We start from the raw sequence: 25554 nt of genomic DNA, 5'->3' as shown, positions 1-25554 counted from the left end.
GGGGGGCGGGAGCCGGGGAATAGGGGCCGGTGCCCAGAGGCGGGGGGGCAGGGGGAATGGGGGGCGGGAGCCGGGGAATAGGGGCCGGTGCCCAGAGGCGGGGGGGCAGGGGAATGGGGGGCGGGAGCCGGGGAATAGGGGCCGGTGCCCAGAGGCGGGGGGGCAGGGGAATGGGGGGCGGGAGCCGGGGAATAGGGGCCGGTGCCCAGAGGCGGGGGGGCAGGGGAATGGGGGGCGGGAACCGGGGAATAGGGGCCGGTGCCCAGAGGCGGGGGGGCAGGGGAATGGGGGGCGGGAGCCGGGGAATAGGGGCCGGTGCCCAGAGACGGGGGGGCAGGGGAATGGGGGGCGGGAGCCGGGGAATAGGGGCCGGTGCCCAGAGGCGGGGGGGCAGGGGATGGGGGGCGGGAGCCGGGGATTGGGGGCCGGTGCCCAGAGGCGGGGGGGCAGGGGAATGGGGGGCGGGAGCCGGGGAATAGGGGCCGGTGCCCAGAGACGGGGGGGCAGGGGAATGGGGGGCGGGAGCCGGGGAATAGGGGCCGGTGCCCAGAGGCGGGGGGGCAGGGGAATGGGGGGGCGGGAGCCGGGGATTGGGGGCCGGTGCCCAGAGGCGGGGGGGCAGGGGAATGGGGGGCGGGAGCCGGGGAATAGGGGCCGGTGCCCAGAGGCGGGGGGGGCAGGGGGAATGGGGGGCGGGAGCCGGGGAATAGGGGCCGGTGCCCAGAGGCGGGGGGGCAGGGGAATGGGGGGCGGGAGCCGGGGATTGGGGGCCGGTGCCCAGAGGCGGGGGGGCAGGGGAATAGGGGGCGGGAGCCGGGGAATAGGGGCCGGTGCCCAGAGACGGGGGGGCAGGGGAATGGGGGGCGGGAGCCGGGGAATAGGGGCCGGTGCCCAGAGGCGGGGGGGCAGGGGGAATGGGGGGCGGGAGCCGGGGAATAGGGGCCGGTGCCCAGAGACGGGGGGGCAGGGGGAATGGGGGGCGGGAGCCGGGGAATAGGGGCCGGTGCCCAGAGGCGGGGGGGCAGGGGAATGGGGGGCGGGAGCCGGGGATTGGGGGCCGGTGCCCAGAGGCGGGGGGGCAGGGGGAATGGGGGGCGGGAGCCGGGGAATAGGGGCCGGTGCCCAGAGGCGGGGGGGCAGGGGAATGGGGGGCGGGAGCCGGGGATTGGGGGCCGGTGCCCAGAGGCGGGGGGGCAGGGGAATGGGGGGCGGGAGCCGGGGATTGGGGGCCGGTGCCCAGAGGCGGGGGGGCAGGGGGAATGGGGGGCGGGAGCCGGGGAATAGGGGCCGGTGCCCAGAGGCGGGGGGGCAGGGGGAATGGGGGGCGGGAGCCGGGGATTGGGGGCCGGTGCCCAGAGGCGGGAAAATGGGGCGCGGGGGGGGGCCGGGGACTGGGGACGCAGGGGGGCGCCGGGCCCCTCCCCCACCCATCGCGGCGCCGGTCAGAGGCCCCGCCCCCATCTCACCAGACCGGGTCCCTGGCAGAGCCGCCATCGCAGTGCGGGGGCGGGGGGGGAACCGGACGTCTCCTCCGCGCGTGCGCATCAGCCGGGCGGGGCCAGGACTCGCCCGTTTCCGGTCCGTGCCGCTCGCTTCCGTCCCAGGACCGTCCCCGGGAAGCCCCGCCCGCCCCGGCCCGGTGAGCGCGAGCGGCGGGGCGGGGCGGGCGGGGCTTTGGCGCCTGGTTCCTCGGCCCTCGCCAGGCGCGCGGCCCGGGGGCGGCGTTCAGGGGCCCGGCAGCCCGAGGCCGCCGCCTGCTCCCTCCGCAGGGCGCGGCTTCGCCCCCCCCGGTGCTCCCGGCCTCGCGCTCCGCGTGTGGGCACGTGACCGGCCCCCGGGTCCTTCTCTCTGCCCCCCTCAGCCCCCCGGGGCAGCTTCCGCGGGACGAGAGCGCTGCCCCCGACAGACAGCCAGACAGACAGACAGCCACTTCCCACCCAGACAGTGCCCCCCACACAGACACACACACGCAGACCGCGCCGCACAGGAGGCCTCGCTCTGTCCCATGGACCTGGGGCCCCACAGACAGTGCCCCACAGACAGCCCCCCTGCACAGACAGACAGCCCCCCCCACACACACACTCAGACAGCATGCCCCCACACAGCACCACACAGGAGGCCTCGCTCTGTCCCATGGACCTGGGGCCCCATGGGTGAGCCCCACAGACAGTGCCCCACAGACAGACAGCGCCTCCCCCCACACAGTCTCACCGATAGCCCCCCCCCACAGACACAGACAGACAGCGCGCGCCCCCCACACACACTCAGACAGCATGCCCCCACACAGGAGGCCTTGCTCTGTCCCACGGGCCTGGGGGCCCCATGGGTGAGAGCCGTGTAACCCTGCACAGGTTATGCACGTTAAGCCGGGCCTGGAGGGCCCACCTCTAAGGTGAGAGGGTTGTTTCAGCCTCCAGGCATATGCACCAGCATATTTGCGGAGTTTGCCAACCTGCGGTAGAGCGCTGCCTGCTAGCTTTAACTTATCTAACGCAGGTGATGGAACAGACGCAGGCTGCTTACTGATAGGACTGATTTGGTCTAGATTTGAAATGGTAAGGGGATTAGATGGTTCAGAGGATTGGCAATAGGCTATATAGGCTGTTTTGTCTAAATCAAAGCAACTGGCTTCTAAAATTACCTGTTTTACCCTTCACCATATCTTTGTCTACACTTTCCCAGATTCTAAAGCAACAATAGTGTCTCATAGCAGCCACTGGATTATTAGTTTCTACCACTGCCTAATATTTATTCTTTAAAATTAATTTGCAGGGCCTCCTTGAATAGTTTCTAATGAGATGAGTTTAGTCATTCGAAATCTGCAGAAAGTCATCCCCCTCAGGCGAATCCCACTTCGCAGAAGAATAGAAATCCTTCAGAAGATTTTGCACGTGCAGCAGTTCGACCTGGGCATTATCTGCGTTAATAACAGAAACATTCAACTTCTCAATAGCACCTACAGGCAACAAAATATCCCCACCGATGTGCTTTCCTTCCCTTTTCATGAGGTAAAATTGTTTTTTTGTTTTTTTCCCTTTCTTCTCCTTTCCACAGCTACTTTCTCGGTCTGCCAGACACAACTGACTTCTTTGCAAGCCATTAGAGAAAACACCATAACCCTTATTAAATAAATCCTAAAGTAATTTGATATCCTATTTCATTGCAGTGGCTCTCTGTGATGATACATTAGGACATAGTGATGCTTCAGGGGATCCCAGATATTTTGTGGAACTTGATAGTGATTTGGGACGTGTTTCAGGGCTCTCAGAGGGTATTGTCTTTGAAAACATCTTCAGCAATCCTCATTAGCTGTTTTATATGTTCTTCCTTGCATGGCACCATAAAACAGAGCCATGAGTAAAGTTATACATACATATAGGGCATGTTCCCCAGCATTTCAGGAATTCTACTTCCACAAGGCAACTGGCAGCAGTTAAAGTGTCACTACTGGGAAGCTGAGAGTGGACAATAGGAGGGTTCACTTGATGAGTACCTGTTCTGTTCATTCCCTCTGAAGCACTTGACACTGGCCACCCGTTGGCAGACAGGATGCTGTGCTAGATGGACCATTGGTCTGACCCAATAGGGCCATTCTTATGTTCCTGCTTTTTTCCCTTTTTTTGTTAGTGTTGTTTAAATCTTCAAAGTAACCAGTAGGGAGTTTGATTATTTAAATTAGGTAACTTGTTGATAATAACTAAATGTCTTTCTGTTGCTCTCTTATGGAAGGAAGGCAGACAAGATTTAAAAGAAAAAAGGTACAGGCTCACACATTCGGCTACCATCAGGTACTAGATATAGGAAGAAACGGCATTGGAAATATAACTTTTCCATCAAATGTACATGTTTAAACACTTTGGGATCCCATTTGATTTCTGCTGACATGAGAACAGTATAATTGCTCACCTAGGTTCATAGGAGTGGCCAAAATATTTCCTAGGTAAACAATAATTAGGTAAAGAATTCCTCCGTTTTTGTCACATTCAGATCTAGTTTTTAGTAGCTGTGCTGTGTTGACATCTAAAGGTATTTCTGGCCTCTAATGGCATGTCTACACAGCCTGTGGGAGCTAGCCTTGCAGTCAGAGTTGACAGACGGGTTAGCAGAGCTGGTGCTAGCACTCTAAAGATAGTGTTTTGAAGTTGTGGCTCAGGCAGGAACTTGGGCTCTGAAGTGTAAGGAAGTGGGATAGACTTCAGAGTCTGAGCTCCCGCCCAAGCCACAACTTCAAAGCACTGTTGACCGAAGTACTCCTGGGGGACTCCTGCACATCTGCGGACACACAGACGCAGAATTCCTTTATATCGCTGCATTCGTGCCTGCTGTTCTGAGGCCACAGAGTCCTTTGGTGGGCAAAAGGCAGGACTGCAGCACTTCTTAGGCAAAATGTAGTTTTTGCAGGAAAATACAAAATTCTATGCCCAGTACTGCAGAATTCCCCCAGGAGTAGAGATCGTCACAGCACACTGCCTGCAGATCCAGGTTAGGACAGAGTGGGGCACACAGGATTGCTGGGGTCACAGATGGGGGTTCAGAATGGCTAGTGGTGGGGACAGACTGGAGCATGGGCTCAGGAGCTAGCTAGTGAGATGACGGGACCTACACAAAAATGAGGAGGTTGGTTAAACAAAAATTGAAAGACACCAAAAGTAAAATCTCTGCAAACTGCTCAGAAACTTAAAGACACCATAATAGAGGCTCAACTTAAATGTATACCCCAAATTAAAAAACATAGTAAGAGAACCAAAAAAGAGCCACCGTGGCTAAGCAACAAAGTAAAAGAAGCAGTCAGAGGCAAAAAGGCATCCTTTAAAAAGTGGAAGTTAAATCCTAGTGAGGAAAATAGAAAGGAGCATAAACTCTGGCAAATTAAGTATAAAAATATAATTAGGAAAGCCAAAAAAGAATTTGAAGTACAGCTAGCCAAAGACTCAGAAAGTAATAGCAAAAAAATTTTTAAGTATATCAAAAGCAGGAGGCCTGCTAAACAACCAGTGGGGCCACGGTTGAGGAAGTAAGGGAGATTCCAAAACCTGAGCCATTCTTTTTAGGTGACAGATCTGAGGAACTGTCCCAGATTGAGGTGTCATTAGAGGAGGTTTTGGAACACATTGATAAACTACACAGTAATAGGTCACCAGGATCAGATGGGTATCACCCAAGAGTTCTGAAGGAACTCAAATGTGAAATTGCAGAACTACTAAGTGTCATCTGTAACCTATCGTTTAAATCAGCTTCTGTACCAGATGACTGGAGGATAGCTAATGTGATGCCAATTTTTAAAAAGGGCTCCAGAGGTGATCCCTGCAATTACAGGCCTCAGAGGTACTGATGTCAGTACCAGGTAAACTGGTTGAAACTATAATAAAGAACAATATTGTCAGACATATAGATGAACATAATTTGAGGAAGAGTCAACGTGGTTTTAGTAAAGGGAAATCATGCCTCACCAATCTACTAGAATTCTTTGAGGGGGTCAACAAGCATGTTGACCAAGGGGATCCAGTGGATATAGTATATTTAGATTTTCAGAAAGCCTTTGACAAGATCCCTCACCAAAGGCTCTTAAGCAAAGTAAGCTGCCACAGGATAAGAGGGAAGGTGCTCTCATGGATTGGTAACTGGTTAAAAGATAGGAAACAAAGGGCAGGAATAAATGGTCAGTTTTCAGAATGGAGAGAGGTAAATAGTGGTGTCCCCAGAGTCAGCCTGGCCCAGTCCTATTCAACATATTCATAAGTGAACTGGAAAAAGGGATAAACAGTGAGGTGGCAAAATTTGCAGATGATACAAAATGACTAAATATAGTTAAGTATAAAGCAGACTTCGAAGAGCTACAAAGGATCTCTCAAAACTAGGTGATTGGGCAACAAAATGCCAGATGGAATTCAATGTTGATAAATACAAAGTAATGCACATTGGAAAGCATAATCCCAACTATACATATAAAATGATGGGGTCTAAATTAGCTGTTACCACTCAAGAAAGAGATCTTGGAGTCACTGTGGATAGTTCTCTGAAAACATTCACTCAATGTGCAGCGGTAGACAAAAAAGTGAACAGAATGTTGGGCATCATTAAGAAAGGGATAGATAAGACAGAAATATCATATTGCCTCTATATAAATCCCTGGTACACCCACATCTTGAATACTGCGTGCAGATGTGGTTGCCCCATCTCAAAAAAGATATATTGGGATTGGAAAAGGTTCAGAAAAGGGCAACAAAAATTATTAGGGGTATGGAACAGCTTCCATATGGGGAGAGGTTAATAAAACTGGGATTTTTCAGCTTGGAAAAGAGACAACTAAGGGGGATATGTTAGAGATCTATAAAATCATGACTGGTGTAGAGGAAGTAAATAAGGAAGTGTTATTTACGCCTTCTCATAACACAAGAACTAGGGGCCACCAAATGGAATTAATAGGCAGCAAGTTTAAAACAAAGAAAAGGAAGTATTTTTTTCATACAACGCACAGTCAACCTGTGGAATTCTTTGCCAGAGGATGTTGTGAAGGCCAAGACACTAACAGGGTTCAAAAAAGAACTAGATAAATTCATGGAGGATAGGTCCATCAATGGCTGTTAGCCAGGATGGGCAGGGATGGTGTCCCTAGCCTCTGTTTCCCAGAAGCTGGGAATGGATCACTTGATGATTACCTGTTGTGTTCATTCCCTCTGGGGTACCTGGCATTGGCCACTATTGGAAGACAAGATACTGGGCTAGATGGACCTTTGGTCTGACCCAGTATGGCCGTTCTTATGTTTGACACATACAATATGCAGAATTTTGTAGAATTTTCAAATATTGTTTGCACAATTTTTAATTTTTTGGTGCAGAATTCCCTCGGGAGTAACACTGCTATTTTATTAGAGTGCTAGTGCAAGTCCTACTAGTCCAAGTCTGTCAACCTGGGCTAGGAGGCTTGGTGCCATGGGCTGTATCAGTCTACCCTAAGCAAGTCAAGGTCATGTGTAAATTTTACACTAGGTGCTGGACCTATACATGTTGCCTGACACTGCACATAGCAAATGTTTCACAGCTAGTGATTCATCCTTTGGATCATACAGTCAAATCCAAGTCCCTTTCTGTCCATTTCCAGTTACTGTCCTAATGGAAGTTAAAGAGCCTCTAGCTAATTTCCTCCGTCAGTAAAAAGCCTTTTGTGTCTAAGGTTCCATTTGAATGAACCATCATTGCTGTACCAGTGCCTAGCTCATTACTTTGTAATAGCTTTGGGAAGCCTTGAGGATGAAAAGTACTCTGTATAACCAGATTCTCACCTATGTTAACTTTTGGAAGGGCTTCTGTATTTCAGAATCTGAAAGCAGGTGAGCTGCCTCAGCCTAGTCTTCGAGACGAATACAATCTTGGTGATGTTTTCCTAGGAGTAGAGTATATCTATCAGCAGTGCCAAGAAAATGGGGAGGATTACTACAGCGTTCTTACAGTAAGTGTTTGCTTACTAATACAGATTTCTCCTCACAGACTCGATTTAGGAACCACGGCTGAAACAATGCTAATATTCACAGGTGGGGAGGATTTTTTGCCCGTTTATGGACATTGCAAAGATACAAAAAAATATCCTGAATCCCAAACCTATAACGTAAAGAAATTTAAATTTATGTTCTCCATTTAAGCACGCAGTCATGCTAAAACACATTTCCAATTGCAGTCTTTTCTTAAATGTGGCTAGGATGTCTCTTGTAACTGTGTTCAGTGCTGTTACAACTTTGGAGGAAAGACTGAGTGGTAGAATAATACTTTTGTGAATAATCAAAGGATCAGTTGAACTTAAGTCAAGAAAACTTACATGTGATGAATAAAATCAGGAGAATGTCACCTCGGCTACCTTGAGGGCTGGGAATTAATCTACAGTGAGGGGTAGTTGTCGGGAATTAAAAGACAGGTTAGGAGCTATACTCCATAGATTCACTGTAGAGGCTGAGCAGCAAGCAGGTCTCACCAACAGTCTAACAGGAGAAACTGCTCCCACGAAGGAGCAGAAGCAACACAGCTGCCATAACTTACCCAGGAGCGGTTGCTTCTCTGTCTGAGCTGAATTAAAGTAACTTCCATCAACAGTAAAGGTCCTGCTTTTCTTAGTGTGGGTCTCTTTGTCCATATAAGGGTTATTTTTAAATACAATATAACAAGAAAATATAACTCTGAAAAACTAGGAAAGTAATGGGAGCTAAGCATCTCCAGATATTAGCTGTGGAATAAGATGGGCTCAGAGGTGACTTGACCTCTTAGCCTGGTCTGGATCACTTGGCAAACTGGGCACAAACAAACAATATGTGTTGTATAAAGCTAAACGTAAATGTATATATCAAGAAACAAAGAATTTAGGTTACACTTATGCAATGGAGGACTCTATCTTGGGAAGCAGTGACTCTGAAAAAGATAGGGGGTTTTGGTGGATAATCATCTGAACATGAGCTCCCAGTGTGACACTGGCAAAAAGGACTAATGTAATCCTTGGACGCATAAGTAAAGGTATCTCAAGTAGGAGTCAAGAAGTTACTTTACCTGTCTATTTGGTACTTGTGCAATCGCTGCTGGAATACTCTGTCCAGTTCTGGTGTCCACAATTCAAGGAAGATGTTGGTAAATTGGAGAGGATTGAGAAAAGAGCCACAAGAATGATTAAAGATCAGAAAACCTGCCTTATAGTGACTCAAGGAGCTCAACCCCGTTTATCTTAACAAAGTGAAGAGAAAATTTTTTTAGTAGAGAGCTCTATAATCTAATGGACAAAAGCGTAACAAGATCCAGCGACTGGAAGCTGAAACTAGAGAAATGCCAACTGGAAAAAAGGTGCGTATTTGGCTTACAGCAACTTAACAATAGATGTAGTGCATCACTTGACCATCAGTCTTGATTTAGATTTGTGTTTAAAGAGATGCTGTACCTCAACCAAAAACTTATGGACTTGGTTTAGGAATTATTGGGTGAAATTCTATAGCCTATTATACAGGTCAGACTACGTGAACTTAATGGTAACTTCTGGCAATAAAATCATGGATATGGAATTCAGGGACTTAGCGAGATACTTTTAAAAATAAGTTTGATCTACCTCTTAAACATAGGTTTCAGAGTAGCAGCCGTGTTAGTCTGTATTCACAAAAAGAACAGGAGTACTTGTGGCACCTTAGAGACTAACGAATTTATTTGAGCATAAGCTTTTGTGAGCTACAGCTCACTTCATCGGATTTCCACTGAATGCATCCAATGAAGTGAGCTGTGCTCACGAAAGCTTTTGCTCAAATAAATTTGTTAGTCTCTAAGGTGCCAGATGTCCTCCTTTTCTTTTAAACATAGAAAGAGTGTAATGGCTTTCAGTCCCTGCTGCAGGTCCCCATGTTGCTCTTGCAGTCTAAGGCCTTGTCTACACTGCAGAATTTTATCAGCAAAAGGCAGCTTTTAGATGCAAAACAGTGGAGGTGTACAGACTGCAATGCCATTTTTGATGACAAAACTGCCCTTTTTTAGCGACAAAATAAAACCACCTCGATGAGAGGCATAAAGTTTTTTGCGGCAAACTTAAAGCGACAAAGTATCAGTGTAGACCGGTGGTGGGCAACCTGCAGCCCGTGAGGGTAATCCTCTGGCGGGCCGCAAGACAATTTGTTTACATTGACCATCCGCAGCTCCCAGTGGCTGCGGTTCGCTGTTCCCACCAATGGAATCTGTGGGAAGCAGTGACCATCACATGCCCTGCCACTGCCATTCATTAAATTGCCATAACTAGCCTCTCCCAGTATCTCTCAGTGTCTGCCGTGACCACTCTGCTCCCTGTTTTGAACTCTGCTGCCCTGCATTGCTGATACACAGGCATGTGCCCCTCCCTTTTCAAAGCTCTGGGAAATTCAGGTTTTGTTCAACATCTTTATTAATGATCTGGATGATGGGCTGGATTGCACCCTCAGCAAGTTGGCAGATGACACTAAGCTGGGGGGAGAGGTAGATACGATGGAGGGTAGGGATAGGGTCCAGAGAGACCTAGACAAATTGGAGAATTAGGCCAAAAGAAATCTGATGAGGTTCCACAAGGGCAAGTGCAGAGTCCAGCACTTAGGACGGAAGAATCCCATGCACTGCTACAGGTTGGGGACCGACTGGCTAAGCAGTTCTGCAGAAAAGGACTTGGGGATTACAGTGGATGAGAAGCTGGATATGAGTCAGTAGTGTGCCCTGGTTGCCAAGAAGGCCAATGGCATATTGGGCTGTATTAGTAGGAGCATTGCCAACAGATTGAGGGAAGTGATTATTCCGCTCTCTTTGGTACTGGTGAGGCCTCATCTGGAGTACTGTGTCCAGTTTTGGGCCCCACACTACAAGAAGGATGTGGAAAAATTGGAAGGAGTCTAGCGGAGGGCAACAAAAATGATTAGGGGACTGGAACGCATGACTTATGAGGAGAGGCTGAGGGAACTGGGCTTAGTTAGTCTGCAGAAGAGAAGAGTGAGGTGGGATTTGATAGCAGCCTTCAATTACCTGAAGGGGGGTTCCAAAGAGGATGGAGCTCGGCTGTTCTCAGTGGTGGCAGATAACAGAATAAGGAGCAGTGGTCTCAAGTTGTAGTGGAAGAGGTCTAGGTTGGATATTAGGAAACACTGTTTCACTAGGAGGGTGGTGAAACACTGGAATGGGTTCCCTAGGGAGGTGGTGGAATCTCCATCCTTAGAGGTTTTTAAGGCCCGGCTGAAAAAGCCCTGGCTGGGATGATTTAGTTGGTGTTGGTCCTGCCATGAGCAGGGAGTTGAACTAGATGATCTCCTAAGGTCTTTTCCAACCCTAATATTCTATGCCGCTCAGCTCAGGCAGCAAAGAGCAAATTATTAACATGGAATGCTGTTCTCTCCCACACTGTGAACACAGAGACAGGCAGGGGCGTGCGTGTGTGTGTGTGTGTGTGTGTGTGTGTGTGTGTGAGAGAGAGAAACTGCTGTGCTGTGCAGAGCCAGAGAGGAAGGTGGAGGCTGATGTTGGGGATGTGCCCCTCCCCCTGCCTCAGGACTGGTTGCTTCTGGCGGCTGTCTGAACTTAGAGACAGCATGCCGACACACTTGCTCTCCCCCAACACACACACTCTGTTCCCCCCCCACACACACACGTACACACTCCTCTCCTCACACACTTCAGTTGAAAAGCTGCTGGCAATCTGGGAGGATGCCCACAAAAGGATGGGATTGAGAAACCTGCATCATATGACGCTGTACCTGCCACATGAGGAATTGCAAACCCTTCCCAAAGAATCCTGTGGTCAGTTGCGCAGTGGGATAGCTACCCACAATGCACAGCTCTCTGTCTATGCAAGAGCTGCTAATGTGGATGCACTCTGCCGACACAAGAAGCATAGTGTGGACATGAAATAGCGCTTTAATTAAACAGCATTACTTTTGCCAACAAAACTCTGTAGTGTAGACATAAGCCTTAAACTTTCTGATCTCTTTAAAATTGTGTTTTATTTACTGTTTCATCTCTGTTTTGGGGAGAGGAAAGGGTGAGTTTTGCCCCAAAGAGGAAAGGGATGCTGAAGGCAAGAATGCTTCTTCATTGAAACCTATTCTTGTGTACCCTCATGCAGCGTCTACCAGGGGACATAAGTTTGATTTACTGAAGTCCTAGAACAATTCCCTCCCTTGTCCCCAAGGTTCTGAGTGCCCACAATTCTAATCGAGGTGAGTGGGAGCTGTATTATTCAGTGCCTCTGAAAATCACCACAGATCCACTGGTGCTATAAGTAGGCATAGTTCCATTTGAAATTAGTAGAGTTGCTGAGACTGATAACTTTTGAAGATTAGAGCAGGAGATGGAGTTGTGTTCCCAGTGACCCATCGGGTTATTTTGATTAGCAGCAGATGTATTTTCTTGGTCTTGACCATAGATAAAGATATTTTACCATTTGAAAATGTCCTTTTTGGGGACAAGAGGTTGAAGACAAACTTGTGGCTGACTTGTCAGAGGAGGCTATTGTTACAAACACTTTCCTTTGGAATTTCTGTTTTCTTTTGGTTGGTGACTTTAGATATAACCTGTTCTTGTACTTTTTGGAGTATTAACAGAATTTTCTCTGAAGGTTTCCCAAAAGCAATAGAATATATACAGCTGACAACATATGAGAAAGCTAGACTATGAACATACGATTAAAGTTAGTCATTCTTACCGTTTTTCTGCTCTTGCCCCCTTTTCCCATCTCAGTCCAAGGTATGCAAGGACCATGTGCATTAGACTATTGATCTTCATGTACTGTCTAGTAAAAGTAGTTAAAAGTGCCACAAGTACTCCTTAACTTTATTATTGTCACTTTCTTTGTGAAGAACTGTGCTAAATATTGCAAGACAGCACCTACATACTACAGTGATACACTCATGAATAAATGTTTAGAGATTTGTAAAATACTAAAACCATTTTTGTTTCCTTGGACAGGTGACTGCAGCTCATGGGCTGTGCCATTTGCTGGGATACCAGCACAACACAGAAGCGGAGTGGGAGCAGGTAAAAGGATGTCCTTACCTAAGCTGAGATAGATGTATTAAGAATGCCCGAAGTACACCAGGGATGGTACATCAAATTCAAAACCTTATTGTAAATGCAGAGACATTTTCCTGACTCTTCATACATATTGTAGTATAACCTTCCTAATCCTGATGCTCTCAGGGGCACTTTGCAGCCAGTCATTCATACATACTTACATGGTTTGAATGTAACAGTGCAAAGTTCTAATAGTACCTTTCATCTGAGAGAATCCTCAAGAACTACATCTGTGTTTAAAAGGGTATTGGGTTCAAAAACAGGGCTTAGTATGGACACTTTCAACTTTAACTGTGGAGACACGACTGTGCCTCCATGGGGCAGGAATCCGCACAGCAGCCGTATAACACTGCAAGGCTACAATACTTTAGGAAAAGAAGAGGTTTAAAAAATATCTAATTGACACTGTAGCGGGAATTTTAGGAAATAATGCTGTGCAATTATGTTTAGCCTTCCATCAGAGCATCTCAAAGGTGTTATCCTAATTTTACAGATGTAAAAACAGACAAAGAGATTTAACTATTTGTGCAAGTTCACACAGAAGACTACTTAGAGTAGAGAACAGAACCTAGTATGACAAAGTCAGTGGGGGGAGGGATAGCTCAGTGGGTTGAGCATTGGCCTGCTAAACCCAGGGTTGTGAGTTCAATCCTTGAGGGGGCCATTTAGGGATCTGGGGCAAAAACTGGGGATTGGTCCTGCTCTGAGCAGGGGGTTGGACTAGATGAACTCCTGAGGTCCCTTCCAACCCTGAGATTCTATGAAAGTCAGGCCAGATGGCTGCAAGAGGGTGTGGGAAGGCAGATATGTAAGCTCTAGAATTTTAAAGGTCCTTTTCCCTATCAGCTGAGAAGGGGTTACCTCAGGTCATTTAGGAACACCTGAATCCAATTCAGGACTGCCTGAGACCTTTTAAAGCCTCTCCCCTGTTGAGAGAAAGCAGAAGGACACATGCAGGCAGGCAGTTACTAAGCTAGTGGCAGCAAGGAAATAAGCATCTCCAGGCGCAGAGACTGTGCTCCTTCCCATACAGAAAAGATAAGCCTGAGCGCCTGCCAGGGGAAGGACTGACTCACCAGGTCAAACCACAGGATGATACCCCACCCCAACAAGGAGATGGGGGAAGGTATCTCCCTTTGTATTAGTGTCTAGTGAAATAGTTCCTTCTGTTTGTTGGAGGAACACCCCTTAGACCTCCGAGGCCTACCCAGAAAATACGACCGAAGGAACACAGAAGGGGGAAGACAAAGACTGCCCCCAGTGTGGGAGATGGGTTGATTTACCCCATGCCCGTCTCGCCAAAGGGAGAAGTGCTGAGGCTGGTGAGATGAAGGTGCCTTGCCACACGAGGTATGCCAGTTTCCTGTTCTGATAACTGGAATATGTATACTACCTCCCATAAGCAGGTGTAATAAACCACATTGGAATCTTGCCAGAACATCAGGATTAACACCTTTTTCTTGTGGAAAAAGCCTTATGAGCTGTTTAATAACCCATCTGTTCAGGGCCTGCTTTTTACATCTTCTCTGAAAATTGGGACCTCCAACAGCCCAATGCCCTAACTCCAGTTTGGGGGATTAGTTCAATACTTACTCAGAGGGAAGAATCGTCTACTGCAGCAGAAGTAACCACCATTGCCTGGATTTCCTTTGGTTTCAAATACGATTACTGACCAGGCTCAACCTAGCTTAGTTTGTGAGAGATGACAAGATCATAGGCAGAAGTTGCATGCCTGCAGGCATATCTGCAGTTTTCTTAATGAACCATAGGTAAATGTGACTGCAGTCAGTGGGAACTAAGGACACACAGTACCCTTGTGAGGTGCTGACTATCTGGAAGGACTGAGCACTAAAAGTGCTTTGAAATCCTTGAATGAAAGGGTCTGTGTAAGAGCCTAGTCCTGTAAATGCTTATCCATGTGAATCTCTGTGTGCTCATGTGCGATGTCTTATTGAGTTCATAGGTAACATTTCTCATGTAAGCAAGTGTTTAAAAGGAAAGGCATTGTGCAGTTTTAGTGCCCATTCTTGTAAAGTGCAGTTCTGGTCAGAAATGTGACTGTAAATATGGTATAGTGGGTTCTGGATTTATGATGTCTCACTGATTCTGTATCAAATGTGTGAGTGGTTGTCCAGCAAAGACATAGTTTCCTGACTGCCAGCTCTGCAGACTCAAATTGGGCTCTTTTCTTCTCACTTGGTCATCACAGTACTTATTTTCTGCTGGTGAAATTGTCCAACTGGACACCTGGGCAACTCAGTTGCATGAAGAGACTCCAGCTAACTTCATCTTAACTGTATTGGCTCTGCGGTTACTTTTGTCCATAACTCATCTGTTATGATTTTGAATTCACACATGGGTAGATCTGTTGAGTAAGAAGTTGCCATTTTTACATAGTTTATTTTTTGGATTAGAACAGCATTTTAAAGTCTATTGCTTAAAATGTATAAAGAATGTACATGAAGGGAAAATGAGCATTCTTATTGAGTTTTTTCCCCACCCTTATAGATGTATCAGAAGGAAAAAAAAATTCTTGAGGAGCTAAATGGAATCACTGGTGCAAACCTCCAGCCACTGACTAAAAACCATTTCTGATCACGTCACAAGAAAAAGAAAGAGGACCCAGAAAAATAAATCCTCATTCTACTGAGAAGAAACCAAGTAGCATGGATACAACTAACTTAAGTATTAACAGTGATTCATTTAACAGACATCTATGTTAACTTCATATAGTGTCAACAGAATGTCTTGCATTGTAGTGTGTAATAAAATTCAGCTAAACAGTTTCTCTCAAGCAGAGTGCAGTTGTATATGTAACCTGTAACCAGTAATAGATTCCAATATCAAACAATACAAACGTATGTTGAAGTATCTACTGGAGACCTATAGAAGCAGTTGAAAACTACAGTGACTTACTCCCTTGTACTGCTGTCCTATCTTTAGTGGGAAAGAGGATAGAAAAGTGGAATCAGAGTTTCAATTAATTAAATTTTTCAAATATAGTCATGTGTCCAAAATCTGAAGTTTGCTTTGAAAAAGACTTAAGAGGAGAAAGATGCTACCCAGAGAGTCTTCCTTTGAGGTTGGTGTATCCATATAAAAGTATCAGTGATTTAAATCATTTCATGCATGAGTTGCTGTAGAGCTCCACAAAAAATTTTTCTTCTTGAGCTCAGGTAAGTGTGTTAACTCATTTAGGGCCAAAATCGTATCTTCTTCAAAGTAAAAAGCACCTAGCATCTGTATCCGTAAGTAGTCCCACTGACTTCAATAAGATTATTTATGGAATAATGTCCTCGTTAACATGAGTAAGGTATCACAGTCTGGTCCTATTTTTGCGGGAAGTAGTACTGTTGCATCCACTCCTTTTGAATATTTATTTTTCACAGTTGTAAAATTTCTCCTACTAACTTGCACCTGGGAATGTGTCTCTATCTGCATGTATCGAATCTTAGTTCTGGACACTTTTCAAAGTGGACTCATGGACCCTCCTATGGAATAATGTGTTGCCCATCTGGACCCTGTTTAGAATAATATAACTCTTACACACAATGGGAAATATTTAAAAAAAAATGGTGTACGTAACACACAACCTTAAGCAGGCCGTGAGGGGACTATTACATTTGTGTCCAACCATTTTCTTGATTGTACCCTGAAGGGGGTTGTGTGTAATCTCTGCTGAAGCTAAGAACTAGCTGATTGTCAGAGTTATTGAGAGATGTTTGTACGGGTAAAAGTTTGAGAGTTATGGAACGTATAGGATATTATGTTCCAAATCTGTTTGGAGTGAAACCAATCACCTGAGCTGACACAATCAACATAAGAACACTGAGCATCCCTAGAGCCAGCCTACATTTAGTGTCTGGGGAAGATGCAACCTTGAGCATACTCAAGGAAGAATGAACCCCAGGAGAGCTCTGAGAAGAGGGAGCCTTTTGGACTAAGGGACAATAGCCTGTGACTGTATAAGAGCAGAAGAAATGGCCCAAGTGGCTGTCCATTACAGGAGGGAATGCTCTGTCAGCAGGATGCGTGTCATGAACAGTAGATCTCGGCTTTCTGGGCTGGACAAGCACGAGAAGGATTAACCATTGGGTGATAAATACTTTATTGGCCTGGACGGTAACTTATTAAGTACAGACTCTAGTTTTCATCTTGCAGGGTTTTTTTTTTTTTTTTTTTTACCAGTAACCTTATGTTTCCAAATCCTTTTACTTGCCTTTATTTTGAATCTTAATCTTAAACACAGACACCCAATTAAAGTTTAAGAGAGTGCCTTGTGCTAAGGAGAATGTTGAACTAAGATAAAAGTGGTAAACTGGGGTACACTGTGTTCATGGAGGTAGGGGATGGGTGAGCATTGCCGGTGTCCAGAAGATAAGTGTAATACAGCAGGGTGTGTAAATTTTCTAGCCAGAGGGGAAGAGGAAAGCTCGGGGAGTCTGGAGCAGCTATGTTGCCTGTCAACAGTGGCTGGGGAGAGTTTCCTCTGCTGGACCAGAGGAGAGGCTCTCTCCTGCTGTGAGGTAGTGATTCACCCCAGGCAGCTCGGGTAGCCCTGAAAACTGTCAGTGTACATTTCTAAAATAAAAGCCACTTGAAATGACCTTCCTTTACTGTTGGGCACTGAAAAAGAGTTGCTCCCGGTAGGCTCTAGCTTCAAAAACATTCCACTTTCCCCCCCCCCCCCCCGGAACCTAAAATTTCTTCTAGTACTTGTTGTTTATTTTGTGGTAAGCATGTGGAAGCCTCATGCAGGATTGGGTTCCTACTGTAGCAGCCGTGTTAGTCTGTATTCGCAAAAAAGAAAAGGAGGACTTGGGGCACCTTAGAGACTAACCAATTTCTTTGAGCAGAAGCTTTCGTGAGCTACAGCTCGCTTCACGGGATGCATTCGGTGGAAAATCTCCCCGCTGTATTTCCGCTTGGGCTGAGCCGGTAGGGCCATTCTTAATATACCCCAGGGTGGGGATTGTCCGCCCTGGTGGAGCCGTCTGTGTCCAGCCCCGCACGGCCCAGGTCCCACGGGGCAGAGCATTATACACGGTACTAGCCCTCTGGCTGTCCTTTCCGGGCCTACCATGTAGGCCAGGGCAAGCAAAGCAGGCTCCCGCTGATTCTCCCAGCCTTGCCTTGCCGGGGCCAGCCGTCGCCGCTGGGGTTAAGGCCGGGCATGAGGGCTTCGCCGGGGGCTGGTCCCTTGCGGCGCTGGCCTCTGCCCCCGCCGGGGCTGCTTTCGCGACATTTTAACAGGCCGGGGGCCGGAGCCCCGCCGCGCCCGGGCCCCGGGCTCTTGCTGCCCGCTCCCATCGCTTCCCCAAGCAAGCCAAGGCCTCCGGGCTCCTCCCTGGTGGAGCAGAACCGGCCCCGGGGCCCCCGGGCGGGTCCAGTCACCGACCCCCGGCCCCACTGGCTGAACGACACGGGGGGGCGCCCCGCGTCCTGCGCGCTCGCCCCTGCCCTGGGCCTGGGCCGAGGCGAAGGGGCCGCTCAGCGCCGGGCAAGCGGCCCGGGCCCCGCCAGCTCCCCGGGGGGCCGGAGCGCGGAGCCCGCCCCTGCGAGCGAGCGAGCGAGCGAGGCGCGGATCTCGGCCCGGACGTGCGCGCCCCGCTGCCCGGAGATGGCGGCTCGGCGCCCCGGCCGCCTCCTGCTCCTGCTGGGCCTGGCCGCCGCGCTCTGCCCCCCGCGGGCCGCCCAGCCGCCCCCCGCCGCCTTCCAGGCCGGGCACGGCGCCGCCTCGCTCCCCGCCGCCGCCGCCGCCGCCGCCCGCCGGTGAGGAGAGCGTGAGGCCGGGCCGGGGCCGGGCCTGTGCGGGGAGGAGCCGGGAGGCCGGGCCCCGCGTACCCCGGCGCTGGTCCCGCCCGCCGGCCGGGCCGGGCCGCTGACCCCGAGCCGCCGCGGGCGGGTTGGCGGCGCCCGTGAGTCTGCAGCGGGGCTGCGAGAGGCGGGTTGCGCGGGCCGGGGCCGGGGCCGGGGCCGGGGCCGCTGCGATCCCCTCGGCTTCGGCTGGGGAGACCCGACTTCTGACAAGCTCCCTTTTCGCCCCTCCTGGGGCATGGGGCCGCCAATCCGGCCGCCAGGCCCTTCGCTGCACGGAGCCTTGCGGCAAATGGCCCCTGAATATTTTGCTGACTACTTGGGCACTTGCCCTGCTCGGGGCACAGCCTTGTGCTGTCCGGCTCTGATGCAGGTTTGTTAAGGGCCTCGGATTCCTTGCTCCCTGCCCGAAGTGACCGGATGACATTTTGACCTTGTTTCAGCGTGTTGCAGCCTTCTGCAGATGCTGCACAAACTACCCTTTCTTTTTGCCCTCCAGGCAAGGAGTCACAAGAGAGACATTGGGAGCCTAGTAAAGTGATTCCAAATTAGCGACAGGTAAATTCTCTGTGTAAATGCTTGAAGCCTCCCAAAAGTGATTCGAGTTTCTCACTTCCTCCAGGTATCTTTTGTATGATGTAAATCCTCCTGAAGGGTTCAATCTACGCAGAGATGTCTATATTCGTGTTGCCTCTCTTCTAAAGACCTTGCTGAAAAGTGAAGCTTGGGTATTGGTCCTGCCTCCTTGGGGACGTCTTTATCACTGGCAGAGTCCTGACATACATCAGGTCCGAATCCCTTGGTCCGAGTTCTTTGATCTTCCCAGCCTCAATAAAAACATCCCTGTTATCGAGTATGAGCAGTTTCTTGCAGGTAAAGTACATTTATTCTACCACCTGTGAGGTGTTAATAAATCTTTGATGTGTTTCCTTCACAGGTTTTTCTGTTTATGATATGCATTAGAACAAGGTGTGTACGGTAGTACTTTTTGTGCTACTCTAAAGAGGAGTTTTGAAGTCTGCTCAATGATTGACCCTCTCCGATGCTTATATTTTACAGTAGGAAAACTTACTTCTAACAAGTTACCATGTGTCATTGCAAAGAAAGATCTCTTTCTAACCCAAAGAGCACTGTTAGTGTAATTGCACTTCTATCAGTTTAGTATCCTCAAGCTAGCCACTATGAAACTAATCTGAGAAATGAGAAGCAAATTTGAATTAAACAAGAGCACCTGTGTTATATAAAGTATAGGGCCAAGGAAGGCCGGAGGGAAGAAAACTGACAAGCTTGTTATCACCTCATTCAGAAGTGGTGACTTTCAACAGCCACCGTAGGTTCAGAACCTGATTTTCCTCTCTAAAGTGTAACTATAGAGAAGCTTGTATGACCAAAACAGGTCGTGTGTGTGTGTGTGTGTGTGTGTGTGTGTGTGTTCTAATTTACACTGGGGACCAGAACAATGGCTAGGTAGGTGGTTGGGGATGAAGGGAGCGCAAACGGGTACTGTGTGCTCCTGCCCGAGCTATTTGTAAAACATGAAAATATCTTGTGCTTTCATTCACTTTAAGTGAAATTGATTCCATCTGCCTAAATCCCAGGTAATCCTGTTCTGTGTGGACGGGTGGGTGCAATTCATGCTCTCTTCCCAACTCAGGTTCAGTGTGTTATGCTGCTGTACAAGCCCTCCATTCCCCAAGGGGGAATTTCACCCTTGAAGTTGAAGGGTCTTGGTCTTTCCAAGTGGCATAGAAGAGTTTTGTTTGTTTTGTTTCGAGCATCATTGTTATTAAGGATGGCTTTCTAAGATATACTGGAATAATATTTTCATTTCAGTCCAGTAGGTGTGCCTTGGTTGACACAATGATGGGAAGTGTTAGAGCTTGAGCGTTGAATGTTGTAGGGTCAGAGTGTACCCGATTGATGTAGTTAGGGTGATGACACCGAGGCAAAAGTGTAATAACTTTATGCTATAATGAAGCTGATTGGGCTCTTTCTTCATGTAGGCATTACCTCAATAAAACCTCTCAGGTGGTTTTCTCCACCGTGGCACAAAGTGTACAATAGATCCTCAGTCCCACCACATAACTTGCCTTTGAATTTTTGTGCTATTTTCTAGACACTAGTGTTGTTTTAATCTGATTTCAGTAAAAGTCACAGTGTTCATGGGTTTTAATTTTTGTGTTTTAACTTCATTGCTTGAGATTTTTTTTTTTTTTTGGTTGCGTCTTCGTAATGTCTTTCCTTACTGTTGCTATCTTTATACGGTTGAGAGAAAAAAGGTATGCTCTTTCTTGCTCAAAACAAGTCAACTCCATCAGTGTCATGACACTCATAGGCATTGGGTCTTGTTTTATGCTCACTCGGCTGCTTTTTCAGTAAAGCTAAATAAAGTATAGCAGTAAATTATTGTAAGTTTATATGAAAATGCCCTATTAGATCTAGTCTTTGCCTTTGCAAGGGCAGAAGACAGTTGTCTGTCCCCTTTTGGATTCTAAATGTCTATATAATTAACAAACCCACCACAAGTGCTGATGAATTGCCTTTTGGCTGAGTTCAGTCTTACTGATAATCGACTCTCCATCAAGTTATGACAGTTTCAAGGAAGGTCAAATTTCAGGCCTTAACAAAATTGAGCATCTTATTAAAATATTTGACTTAATTACTGTAAGTACGTGAAGAGACGTTAATAAACATATATAATTCCAGGTATGAAATAGGATCCTTATCCTCAGTGCACAAGCCTAACTAGTTTTAAATATTTTTTTTTAAATGCTGTAGTAAAAGCAATTACAGACTTACTTTATCACATTGCTTTGAAAAAACAAGATCGCTCTTTAATTGTAAAAGCCCAGAAGACATCTGAAAGATTAAACTTTCATTGTTTTACACTCCTAATTAAAACGTAGCCAAATTTCGCTGAACTTTGTAGTACAAAGTAATAGCCCTGAGGACTTTAAACACATGAAAATGGCAGGGTTGGCAATTTTTTTATATTTAAAGAGTGATCAGGACTCAGACTTTAGACTCTGGCATGAGAAGACAAGGGTTGTGGGGAGTGGGGTGGAGAAGGAGAGAGAAAAATATTAAAGGTAAAAGCAAAGGGATGGAAGAGGCCAACTCTGAAAATGTTTGTATTTTATAATAAAGCTGTAGGAAAAAGTAAGCCTGTTTACCTGGTCACAGCTGTACTTACTCATAGTACAGTACTAGAGCCCATCCAGTCCTGTGGAAGCTAAAGGAGAGATTCTTATTGACTTCAAGGAGAGTTGGACAAGGCCCCTTCTGAGAAAACTCCCTGAGCATGGCCAGCTTGCGCTCAGTTCTCACATGCGTGCTCTGAAGACCATCTCTCAGGTGAATGACATGCCAGTCATCTTCTGAGAGTCCCATTGTGCTTGTTTTTTTAAAAAAAAAAAATTATGGATGCAGAGAAGAGACTTTGGGGCCAGTTCATCCCTAGAATAAATCCATTTTTCTCTATGGAGTTACAACAAAGATGAATTTGGCCCTCCATAGTCAAGGTTGTATGGAGACTGCCAGTATAAGCTACATTTTCTACCCACACTCCTAAATTTTGATGGGTAGGGGCAATTTGTGTGAAAGCTTGTGTGGCTAAGGTAGATTAGGAAGATGGCTTTTTGCCTGAGAACTTGGAGACTGTAGGATAAAGTTTCCTTTATTAAGTGGTACTTAGTGCCATCACCTGTGTATTAAAGTCTACAACAGTATCTCAAAATTTTTCAGCCACTTTCTCTCAGCAGAGGATATATTTAAGTTTCATGTATGAATATAGGTCTATAACTGGGCTACTGGCCCACATCTTGGGCCTGTCTCCTTTTCTTTTAAGAAGAGTGAAAACAAGACAGGAAAAATGCAAGGGGGATAAAAGGTAGAGAGCCCTGACCCTTCAAGGTTCAGTCATCCCCTTTCTTGGTGGAAGCTCTCCTTGTTCCAAGAGGTAGCTCCCCATCTCATTAATAGCCTCAAATTCTTAAGTCATCTTTTGTCAGGAGGCACAGTTGTTGGTTCCACCGTCCAATTGCTTAAAAGGATTACCACTGTCAGTTCCTTTCTCCAGGTCTGAAATCCCAGGCAGTCCCTACAGGCATGGCTTAGTACCCTCCATTGGTACCTTGTGGTTACAAATTTGATACCACCCAAGCAACATTCCCTCTAATTTTTTATATCCATGTGCGGAATGAATTTTGTTAAGTGCACCAGTATGGAGGTGATGTGTGGCGGGAGTGGGGCCAAGGGATTTGGAGTGTGGGAGGGGGCTCAGGGCTGGGGCAGAGGGTTGGTGTGGGGGGGTGAGGAGTTCAGGGTGCGGGAGGAGGCTCAGGGCTAGAGTAGAGGGTTGGGCTGTGGGGGTGAGAGCTCCAGCTGGGTGTGTGGGCTCTGGGGTGGGGCCGGGGATGAGGGGTGTGATACATAGCCAGAAAGGGATAAGCATCTTGCAGGCTGATTGACCCAGAGTCAACCATTAGAGAGACGTGAGAACAGTATGTATATGGTAATTAAGGCCATTCCTTGCTCGATAGGCTGGAACTTTGAAATGTATAGCAGATCACCTGAGAATGATGGAAAGCGGGCAATTGCCTTATGTTAATCTGTGTGGGTAATTACCGGCGATGCTTAGGAAATGGATCTACTTCAAAAGTCCCCATAAATTGCCTATTGTTCACCGAATGACTCCAAGCTGTCATCAGAAGGCCTGAAAACTGAATAAAAGATCCTTGGGTCCTGATCCTGTCATCTCAGATCTGCTTAAGCTTCATCGGGGAAGATTGAGTTGCAAGACTGAGATCCCAGTCCTAAACTGGAACACCCTGAATATGATATTGGACATTGGACAATAACCTATGGACTAAATTCTAAAAAACCTCTTTGAAACTACAAAGCTCACCATCTCTGCTATGAATCTGAATTTCAAGAACTGTACTCATGTTTGTATGTATGCTAATCTTTTAACCAATTCTCTCTTTTTTCTTTTTTAATAAATTAGTTAATAATAATTGGCTGTAAGCATGTATTTGGGTAAAATCTGGAATATTCATTAACCTGGGAGGTAATGTGTCCGATCTTTTGGGGTTGGTAGAACTTTTTTATATGATGAATAAGATTTTCAGTAATCTGCAAAAAAGAAAAATAAGATTTTCACATTTGACTTGGGTGTCTGGGTAGAGGCCTGAGGCTGGGTTGCTTTAAGAGAACTGTGGTGTTGGCTTCTGGGTAACCAGTGAGGTGGTATAGAAGCTGTTTTGTGCTGGCTTGGTAAATCTAAGTATTGGAATATCCACCAGCTTTGGAGATTGCTTGCCCCATTCTTTGCAGTTCACCCTAATTGAGTGACCTCAGTTGGTTCCCCTGGGACCCTGGTCACAAGGGGTTTGGGGTGCAGGCTGCCCCGGGACTGCAGCAGGGAGAGAGGACTCCCCCCAGCCCTCTCTAGCTGCAGCAGCCCTGGGCCGGGGGGAGAGGCGCCTCTCCCTGCCTATGTGGCCGCACAGCTTAGAGGGAACTTAGCACCCCAACCTTACATCTTGGGGAGTTTTGTTTTGTTTTTTCTTTCTCTCATTTTGATGACTTTTCTTTCATTGTGTCTCCTTCACTCTGATGAGGTGGGGCTCTTTTGGGCACCGCTCCTTCCTACAGAAGCCAAGTATTTCCTAGAGTTGACATTTTTCCTCTTATCCAAGTAAAGCCCCGTCATGTACAGTCTCTTCTGAAAAATAAACTCAAACATTCTTAAAAAGCAGTTTTAACAGGAAAAATTAGTTCAAAGTAAATGCACTGAATGACAGAAAAAAGATTCATCAAGATAATGTGTAAAAGGAAAGGGGGACATTCAAAGGTGATACAAGATGTGGGGGGGGGGGGGGGGTTATTTGATAAAATGCTTGGTTTACCCAGCATTCTGAATCTTTGGTTTGGATATATCTAACACACAAAACCCAACATCTAGATGGAGGTGGGTAATGAATAATCCCCAGACTCCTCTGGTTTCTATAGATCACCTTATCATTTTTTTGGTAAGTTGACTATAACTGTATAGAATATGTTGGAAATTATGGCAGCTTCTTATCTAAAACAGGGCAAGCAATGCTGCTATATGCATAAATCAAGTACACTTACATGCTGATAGTTACTTCTCTTTGCTTCCTATTCAGAGTCAGGTGGACCCTTTATAGACCAGGTATATGTCCTACAAAGCTATGCAGAAGGATGGAAAGAAGGAACTTGGGAAGAGAAAATAGATGAGAGGCCATGCATTGATCAGCTCATGTACTCAAAAGACAAACATGAATACTACAGGTAATATTTTACAGGATATGTGACTCCTTCATTTTCCCATTTAGTTCAGTCAATGAGACATTTGCTTTCCTTCCACATGCAGTCTGGTTTGTTTATTGAACTTGCTCATGGGTATTTGGGTGCTTGAGGCTGATTTTGTTACATTTTTAAAGAGCACTGAAGCTGTTTTGGTTAGGGGAAGGGATGGTAGGAGGCAGCATAAAGTAGTACAACAGTGGTAGCAGGATGAAAATTTATATTTCCTACAGGTTTTGTAAGCACACCTAGGAAAATCAGTACAGCAGTCTTCTTATTGCTGCCATATTAGTTGATTGTGGTTTTTCTTTCTCCTGCTTTTCGTGGGGAAAACACTTTGAACAGGTGAGGCTGACCCTGGAAAAGGCACTTTGGAAATATATTTTTCTAGCACAGTTCTTGATTGAAAGCAATGCATTATTGCTCTTAACATCCTCTAGTAGAATCCCAAGGGATAAGATCTGCGCTCAGTTGTTTTAATTCTGTTTTGGGGGGGGGGGGGGGGTTGGGTTTGTACAAGCCTTTGCATTCTGCAAAACCAGACATCCGTTCTGAGAACTAAAGAATATGGAAAACTTGAAAAATCACTGAATGAGCTGCTCTTAAAGTTAGAAATAAGGATTTCTCAAAACAAAAACTAGCCCTTAATCAAGGATTAATACAGACTAACTTTGAAAACGGTTCCAAATAAAATCTTACAGGCAATGAGATGAACATCTGAATTTCTACACAATCACTATAAAATTTCATTTGCACTTTGAGATTAAACTGCTTGTTTCTTTACTAATGGAAGAATAATGACTTCACAGCAGCCTTTGGCTATCCAACTATCATAAATTGTCACAGGCGTATTCTGTCACTTATACT

The 25554-nt window shown here is 47.0% G+C and overlaps 3 protein-coding genes across 13 annotated transcripts in view; 2 read left to right on the top strand and 1 right to left on the bottom strand.

The window, feature by feature from the left end:
• LOC119863626 (minichromosome maintenance complex component 3 associated protein) overlaps nt 1-1604 on the bottom strand; it is an 85321-nt gene extending 83717 nt beyond the window's left edge. For all 3 annotated transcript variants that reach the window (XM_038422333.2, XM_038422335.2, XM_043505837.1), the window contains exon 1: nt 1467-1604. The gene's annotated coding sequence lies outside the window, so the exon portion shown is untranslated. The remainder of the gene's footprint in view (nt 1-1466) is intronic.
• YBEY (ybeY metalloendoribonuclease) lies at nt 1513-15326 on the top strand. 9 transcript variants are annotated; one of them, XR_006278144.1, is made up of 7 exons: nt 1513-1639; nt 2773-3008; nt 7319-7450; nt 8544-8820; nt 11594-11687; nt 12436-12504; nt 15049-15156. XR_006278144.1 is itself a non-coding variant. In XM_043505840.1 (6 exons), the coding sequence occupies exons 3-6, from the start codon at nt 2799-2801 to the stop codon at nt 13816-13818; spliced, it is 510 nt and encodes a 169-aa protein (XP_043361775.1). In that variant the 5' UTR covers nt 1576-1640; nt 1834-1842; nt 2778-2798; the 3' UTR covers nt 13819-13874. The 9 variants fall into 9 exon arrangements, 6 of the variants coding, with proteins under 6 accessions (XP_038278269.1, XP_043361777.1, XP_043361773.1 ...); XR_006278146.1 differs by lacking the exon at nt 8544-8820; XR_006278145.1 differs by lacking the exon at nt 11594-11687.
• Nucleotides 15327-17698: 2372 nt separating this feature from the next.
• Nucleotides 17699-25554, top strand: part of POFUT2 (protein O-fucosyltransferase 2) — a 33976-nt gene continuing 26120 nt past the window's right edge. The window contains exons 1-3 of the mRNA XM_038422336.2: nt 17699-18312; nt 18980-19230; nt 24528-24672. Of these exons, the coding sequence (XP_038278264.1) occupies nt 17714-18312; nt 18980-19230; nt 24528-24672 (995 nt within the window). The 5' untranslated portion in view covers nt 17699-17713. The remainder of the gene's footprint in view (nt 18313-18979; nt 19231-24527; nt 24673-25554) is intronic.

The sequence above is a fragment of the Dermochelys coriacea genome, chromosome 11, assembly GCF_009764565.3.
Source record: "Dermochelys coriacea isolate rDerCor1 chromosome 11, rDerCor1.pri.v4, whole genome shotgun sequence".
Taxonomy (NCBI): domain Eukaryota; kingdom Metazoa; phylum Chordata; order Testudines; family Dermochelyidae; genus Dermochelys; species Dermochelys coriacea.
The sequence above is the reverse complement of the archived record's forward strand: the minus strand, read 5'-3'. Positions and strand labels throughout refer to the sequence as shown.

Bases quoted from the DNA above. Each gene is read 5' to 3' on its own strand.
- YBEY (XM_043505840.1), top strand. From the start codon at position 2,799: ATGAGTTTAGTCATTCGAAATCTGCAGAAAGTCATCCCCCTCAGGCGA. The intron at 3,009-7,318 runs GTAAAATTGTTT...TCTGTATTTCAG, and splicing joins TTTCCTTCCCTTTTCATGAG to AATCTGAAAGCAGGTGAGCT. The intron at 7,451-12,435 runs GTAAGTGTTTGC...TTCCTTGGACAG, and splicing joins ATTACTACAGCGTTCTTACA to GTGACTGCAGCTCATGGGCT.